The sequence below is a fragment of the Eutrigla gurnardus genome (assembly GCF_963514095.1).
Source record: "Eutrigla gurnardus genome assembly, chromosome: 21".
Lineage (NCBI taxonomy): Eukaryota > Metazoa > Chordata > Actinopteri > Perciformes > Triglidae > Eutrigla > Eutrigla gurnardus.
In genome coordinates this window covers 13,863,824-13,871,831 of record NC_139932.1, presented here as the reverse complement: position 1 = coordinate 13,871,831, position 8,008 = coordinate 13,863,824, and the positions used below count along the sequence as shown (strand labels likewise).

At 43.6% G+C, this 8,008-nt stretch overlaps 1 protein-coding gene across 1 annotated transcript; it reads right to left on the bottom strand.

Moving 5' to 3' along the window:
* Positions 1-3,392: 3,392 nt before the first annotated feature.
* On the bottom strand, positions 3,393-7,724 carry gpr85 (G protein-coupled receptor 85). The gene is made up of 2 exons (XM_084039353.1): positions 7,506-7,724; positions 3,393-6,569 (listed from the first exon to the last, which is right to left on the bottom strand). The coding sequence occupies exon 2, from the start codon at positions 6,415-6,417 to the stop codon at positions 5,284-5,286; it is 1,134 nt and encodes a 377-aa protein (XP_083895479.1). The 5' UTR covers positions 6,418-6,569; positions 7,506-7,724; the 3' UTR covers positions 3,393-5,283.
* Positions 7,725-8,008: the final 284 nt, after the last annotated feature.

The window sequence follows — 8,008 nt, the reverse complement described above, 5'->3', positions numbered from 1 at the left end:
ATCCAAATGAGCAACACATGAAGAAACCATACCATATATAAGAGCCTTCCAGTGCATACAGGTGTGACGGCAAAGATGGAACTAAATCTAAAAATGTGCTTCGAGCTAAATTTACAGAGAAACGATCCAACCACTGAATCTCACATTACAGGAGAGAGAGAGATGGAGAAAGAGCGAGAAAAAAAAAATAACTCTTTAAATATGCAGGACGGAACCTTTGAAGCTCCATCCGCAATTTAATCAGTTAATATTTAAAGCAGGGAAATTCTTTATATAAGGCATTTGCATGATGGGCTGCAGCAGTTGGGAGGGCGGGTTTGTTGGAAATGAAGACATAAAGATTGGGATATTACGATCTTTATCCACTTGCAAATTCCTACCAGGCATCCCGTTGATCTCGGGAGCGTACTGTGTAATCAGCACATAATGCAGGAGGGGATTTACACACATTCAGATTCGGGAGCTAAACGCACATTAGCCACATGTGTTTGTCCAAATAAAAACATAAAAACAAAAAAAATCCCTTTTTATTGAGAGGAGAGCAGCTTGTTTGTGGAAGGATTTGCTTGCCGTTGCAGATGTTTTAGTGACGGCCTCTGGATATTAGTTCTAATAGCTTTTGAAAATTACATTTATTTCTAAGAGCAACAATGGATTATGAACGGACGGAGAGCAGGGCGGAATTAAACTCTCCCGGCAGAAGCACAGACAAAAAAAAACAATCTTAGTCACACCTACGCAAGTAAGACACGCATTTGCGATCCGTGCGTTATCACTCATTTGACCATTAGCAATTTGCTGAGGCACATTAGCCATGAAGCTGCGAAGCCATTAGAGAGGGAAAAAAAACACAGCAGCAGTGCAGTTTGATGACTGTTTACCACGTCGCCTGCTGGAAAGAGGATTGAAATGCATTGAAAACACACAAAGAGCATGAATGCATCATTTGGCCAAACAACGGTATGTAAATGTCATTTCCACAAAACACAAATGAACACCCCCCCCCCCCCTTCCCTCGGAGCATATTGGAACGTTACATTTCCGGCTCCATTGTCACACGATCAAAGAAAATGAGCTCATACATGGTGATGCCAACGCAGAAAGCAGTTCTTCCTTTATCCCGAAGGAGCTTGTCAGAAGATTGAGTCGTCCACTCCATACAAGGCAGCTTCTCATATCTGAGTGCTCCTCGGCGCGGACCCTTACTGCACTTTAATTAAGGTTTGGCATGCATTACACAAATAGAAAAATGCCTAAGAATGCAGAAAGGCTGACATTAGAGTACCCCCCCTCCCATTGTGTGTAAAAAATAAAAAAAAGCCAATGCTTCTCAGTCAACAGATGGTATTTACTCACATTATAGACAGCAAATGAGGGGCTGGGGTGACGCTTTTTTTCAGAGCCCATTGGCAGTCCATTAAAAAAGCTGAAACTGTGTGTGCAAATCCACTGAGATGCAAGGAGAGTGACATGGAATAAGGGCTGGTTGTTATTCATTGGTTGCCAAAATCCAATCCAAAAGTCCTCTGATCGCTTAATGAAAAGTATCTCCGGCGAAAGCATTATAATTGCCTCACACACACAAAAAACGGTCAGTTCTTTTGCTTTCTTCCACGATCTAAACAGTGCAAAAGAAGCGATACCCAGTCAGATGGTGCAGCAGACTACAGCTTCCTAATTGCTTTGATTATGAACAATATGTTCCTCGATGTTCCTCGGGAGACGCGTTACCTCGGGAGGGAAAGAGGGTTCAGCGTGAGAGCTTGTATGCCAGAATGAACCGCTTTCAAGCCGACCACCTCTGCCTGTCATCTCCCCCCCCCCCCCCGACGTGGAGGGGAAACAGAATTACCGGGACGCTTGAAAAAACACGCCAGGAATTTGAGCCTTAAACGTGACACGGTTTGGGATTTGCATATGCTGAATGCACAGTTTCAGCCCTGGTTTAAAGACAAAACGTCATTTTTTTTTGCATCAATTTGAAGAACGTGCAGGGTTCCTGAGCAGGAAACAGACAATATGTGAAACCAGAACATCTAAATATTACTTTTCCATTTCAATAAATGCTCCCACAATCCAAATTGGAAAGATCAATGTCCAAAATAAAACCATAATTGCCAACATGGTAATGAAAATAGACCACTAATAGATATTTCTCATCAGCGGAGACGGCATGCAATTACCTGAAGTGTTTACAAGCCATTCCAGCATCATGTTTTTATGTTTTCAGGAACCTCGGCTTAGGTCATTATTTAATTATTTTTTTCTGAATTGGACAGTGGGACTCATTTTGGTTAAAAAACAAACAAAAAAAAAGGTAGAATAATGTCAGAATGATTCAAAACTGGTGTATGAATCCTGCAGTATTTGCTTCATTCTTCCAGATGCAGTACTTACTTCCATTGTAAACACTATAATCACTTTCTTTCACAGAAAAATACCACTCAATTTAAGAATAACCTTTATAACCTCCCATGTTGTTCAACAAGAGCGGCTCGAAGGGCTTTATTCATCCTTGAATGAGTGGACGAGTCCTTGCACAGAAAGGTTTCTTTCCTTTCTTTAAACTTCCCTTATTATTTGGTAACATTTATTTATTACTGGGCCATTTCAGATGGCAAATTTCTTGCAAAATCATTACTCATTTGAGGAAAAATGGGCTTCATTTGTTCATATTTCCATAGTTCTCGTTATCATATTTCCCCCAATTCATTTTCAGTGCAGGTGCACATCAGTGTGACCTTAAGAAATGAGGGAATGGGACAAACCGCGATGTCATTTGTGGCTACGGGGCTCTGTGCAAGGGTATTCATTAATCCAGGGTGCCCTGTCATTATTCCATATGGGAGGAGGATATATTACGTCTGAAATTCAGTGGTATTCTCCTTTAACACAGGATGGGAAAAGAAAACTGCAAGGGTGAGCAAGCCCAGGGACATATCCACGGAGATTATTCCCATTAAATGTCAAACACACTTCACATTCAATGACAAGATTTGGCATATATTCTGTTTTGACAAGATGTCCCAAGGACTCAAATGACAGAAAAGATTGTGTTCCGAGAAAAAGACACATTTGAAACATTTTTTATCACATTCTCAGATAAAGAGCCGGTTATATGAACATAAATGACACATTATAAATGCAAAATACTGACATTATAACGTCTCAGCAGTGGCTTTAGAATTCATAATGGGATGATTCTAGCCCTCTGTTTTCTAAAGGAGGCCCGAAGTGAGAAAATGACATTTTAGAGATTAAAACCTTTGACCTGCAGGGGTAAGGATGTTGTGGACCATGAACGCACCACTTCAGATTGGGCAGATGTTTTCCAGCTGTGAGCTGTTGGCCGTACATGATCTCCACCCCAATGAGAGGGCTAAAGGAACAACTGTTGTAAAATGGAAACTTTTTATTTTCAAAAAAGCAACAGATTACACAGTTAACTTTCAGCAAATGCAATCCTAACTCAAAACTGTACTCAACATTCGGGACTTCAAACTGAAAGACTCACATACTTACACACAGTCTATCTATATTATACAAAAAAGAATACATAATAAATATTAAAATGGCCACAAGAGAGAAAAAAGTAAGTCATTTGAAAACAATCAGTAGAGAGCAAATGTAGGGAAAGTAGAAACAAGACGGTGTGCCTTAAATGTCTTTTTTTTGTTGCTTTTTTTTGCTTTTTCTGTTTTTTTTTTTACAAATTGTGCAAGATTTCATACTAAGGCTCTGGTCTTGAAGTGACTGTTGTCTGATCCACACACACACACACTCACACACACACACGCACACACACACACACACACACACACACACACACACACACACACACACACACACACACACACACACACACACACACACACACACACACACTCCCTGTGCTCTGAGCACTCTGTGGGGTGTAGCAAACCATTGCAGAATAAAAATGGGCTGCTCAGTGTATGGCCTGTGATGCTCATGGGAGTGGACCAGCTTTTAAAAAAAAAAATGGACATGCACTTCACATTGATGTGAAAAAGAAAAGAGAAGAAAAAATAAACTCCCCCTTGCATCTGGAAAAAAAATGACTTTTTTAGGAGTGAATGAAATAAATAAATAAATAAAAAATAACCCAACAACCAAGAAACATGACAATATCATAACCATTAAGGCAAGAACACCCGGAGTGGCATCAGCAATACTGTAACAATATGATAGTGTTTAGGTACATGATATGATGAAACATTTAACTACTTCTTCAATGTCTTTTTTTTAAGCACAAGTTCTTAAAAGCATCTTTTTTTTCTCAAAATCCAAACACCATTTCATCTTTTTTTTTCCTCTATTCCTTTTTTTTTTTGTAAAAAGGTGATAAGAAAATAACAATGCCAGACACTAGGGACATATGGATCGTAAAACTACAAGAAATAAGGTCTAGTTTTTTAAATTGCAACTGCAAAAAACCACACATTGTAAATCCCCATCGTTAAGCCCCCGCCCGGTAAATGAAAAAGATATCACTTACATTAAAACCATTTTATCCTCTTGGGATGGTGATGGTGTATTCCAACAGTCACCAAGTGTTGCTCTACTTACAGCGATTGTGTAGTCTGTTGCAAATTAAAGCATTCATTGTTTAGTTTTCAAACAAAAAAAGTTGTCCTTGCAATGCAACTGGCAACTGTTGACCAAAAAAAAAAAAAAAGAGAAGAAAACAAAAAAAAGCATCTTTACATCTTCTTTTTAGTGCAACTCTTAAAATGTAAAACATTTCCAGTGATTCCTTGAGAGGTATCATTTCGTTGTTTTTGGATCTTTTTTTTTTTTTCTTCTTTTTGATGTTTATGTATTTCACACCTCACAGAGTAACGCATCTTCAAAATATCCAAAGCAAGAGTTTTTTTATATTGTTTTGTCAATTTCTTATTTTTTTTCTACTTTTTGCTTCTCTGCATTGGCATGGCCTTCCACGATGTCTGTTTACTAGAACATAAACACAGGAGGGGATCCAGACCTCCTGCGTATTCCCATTCCCTTCAGCCTCCATTTTTGATACGTTTCACACTCAATCACCACGGTGGAGCCTCGTGATTGGCCGTCCGCCTCCTACCTCTGAAAACAAGGGTTACAGGAGAAGGAGGAACGGCAGGAAAACTGGAGGATGAAGAGAAGAGAGATAGAAGAGAGAGAGAGAGTGCGCTGTACAACGGGAACGAGCCCAGATCAAGATCAATCAGGGAAATAGAGACGTAGAGGAGGAAGAAAAAAAAAGAAAAACCCACAGCAAAACCTTCATATAACGCAGTAGGGTTCCCTTGGTAACCTGGATTTTCTGCAGTAGAGGAGCGTGGTGCTGAAGCAGCGCCGGAGCTCCCTGTTGGAGAAGATGCAGATGAAAGGATTGACCCCGGCCTGGGCAAAGCTCATCCACACGGCCGCCGTCAGGTAGCCCCCGGGGACCACGGGGCCCCTCGCAAACACCCGCCAGTAGCAGGCCACCAGATAGGGCCCCCACAGCGCCAGGAAGAAAAACGTCATGATGTAGAACATCCTACTAATCCTCTTCTCTGTTTTGAACTCATCCAGCACCAGCAGACGCCGGCGGCCCGCCGCGTTGCTGTTCTGCCGGATGCCCAGCAAGGTGGGCGGGGTGGGGCCTCGGCCGAACCCGGCCAGCCAGTTGGCCGCCGCCTGCCCGCTGGCGCCGGGCCCGTGGAAGGTCCAGTTCTGGCTGACGGCAGGCACGAACTGGACGGGCTTCATCTTCCGGCGGTCGTGGACGAAGAAGATGAGCTTGAGGTAAACCAGCTGTGTGGCGAGGAGGATGAGCGCCAGCAGGAGCATGAAGCCCAGCGAGTCGTTGGCCCTGAAGGAGCGGTGCTGGAAGGTGCACTGGTCCTCCTCCCGGATGAAAGAGTACGTCCCCACGTCCAGCACCGGCGGGAACGCCATCGCCACCGACAGCGTCCACACCATGCAGATGACGGCCAGGCAGGTCCAGAAGGTGAGCCTCTTGGTGTAGAAGCGGTGGTGGGCGATGGCCAGGTAGCGCGTGACGCTGACGCAGAAGAGCATAAACGCCGTGTGGAAACAGGAGAGCACGCCCAGGAAGGCGATCACCTTGCAGGTGAGCGTGCCATAGGTCCAGGCGGAGCCGTTCTTGACCGAGGTGAAGACGAAGGGGAAGCAGATGGCGGAGCGCAGGATGTCGGAGGCGCACAGGTCCAGCAGGAAGTAGTAGGGCGCCCGGTGCAGGCTCTTGTCTTTGACCAGCAGGATGGAGATCAGGAGGTTTCCGACCACGCCGACGCCAATGATGAAGCCCAGGGAGGTCAGTTTGAGGAACGTGGCGAGAGGAGAGACATTCTGCAAGATGGTGTGGTCCCCTGCATGGCTATAGTTCGCCATAGATGGAGGAGGGATCATAAAGATAGCGGTAACAGCTTCAGCCAAGTATCATGATCTAGAGGTGGCGTGCGGAGGCGTTAGATCCATTTGGCGGTGTGCTTTGAAGAGGTTTCCAGGCATATAGGCAACCTCTCCTCTAAGGCATCCTTTGTTCCTTTGTCTCATCACACCTAAAAAAAAAAAAAAAAAAAAAATCCCTGAAAAATATCATCCACCCATCAGCATTCAGTGCCATACAAACAGCTGCATCGCTTTTCAACTGCACAGTCTAGGATGTGATAAGCGATAATTTCCCTCTGTCTGCCATTATGTTTCTGATTGATTTATTTATTTATTTATCATTACAACGTTCAGAGTGCTTCAGTGGCAGCGGCTTGAATACTTTGTCTGGAGACAGACAGACAGTGATGGAGCTTAATTTGACGAGAGCATTAACCGGGTTACGTTATTACCATTCTTTTTTTTCTGATTTCCTGAACACAAAGGAAACGCTTTTTTTTATTTATCTCTTAGAAATAAACTGAGACAAAACAACAACAACAAAAAAAGCGTTTTTTAACATTAAGTGAATAAATGCGGTGCACAAAATTAAACGAGCTGCTCTCGATCACACCCTACACCCTGCAGAACAGAGGACGGCTCTCTGGAAGCGGTGCTCCTGCCTTCGCGCATTGTGTGTGTGTGTGTGAGGAGGGGGGGCGACGGAGGGCGCATACATAATAAAGCTTTGGTGTTTTTTTTTATGTGTTTTTTTTGTTGGTCTGATTAAAAAGGTTAACCGGATTACCGCTCTCACGTTAATACCGTAAGCAAAGTGTTCTCATTAGGTGACGGTCGATTATTCCACATCATCTCTTCTACCGGCAATCACGAAGAGTTGACATAGAAACACACAAATACTGACACCAGATCTGCATTTCGACACGTATTACGGCTCGGCTGTGCGCGGGTGTTACCAGCCGGAATGAGAGGGAAAAAGGATGGTTGGAAGTGATGATAATAACAAGCCTTTAATATTCTCGATATATTTTTATTACAATATTTTTTTTTCGGATAACGACACACGGCCTGTGGCAACGTTAACGTCGGTGTTTGTGGCTACTTACGCGGTGAAATGCGTCCTCCCGGTTGTCGGTCGAGTGTCCTTTACGCGCGTTTCAATCCGACAGCGTTCGGCGAAAAAAAAAGAAAAACCACCGTACAGCGGGTTGAAGTAATCGTCCTTGCAGCCCGATCGGCCGGATGGAGCATAACAGTGGAGCGGATCCGCACGTCCATTAGACGAGAATAATTCCCAAGTCCCCGCTATGAATTGCCCAGAATCGCAGCCACCACACAAGACAAGGCCAAAAAGAGAGCGAGAGCGAGAGAGAGAGAAAGAGAGGAGGGGGGAGAAAGAGAGAGAGGGAGGGAGAGGGAGGAGGGGGGGAGAGAGACAGGCAGCCGATCACAAGATCAATCAAATCCCTACCTGTTGATAATCCTATTTCCTTTCCCTCCTGGAGGTTATTTACATTGCACGAGGGTTTTTGTTTTTTGTGAGCTGTTTTTCTGTCTTGATTTTTTTTTTTAAAACCTGATTTGTTGCCTGTCCCCTTTTTTTTTCTCC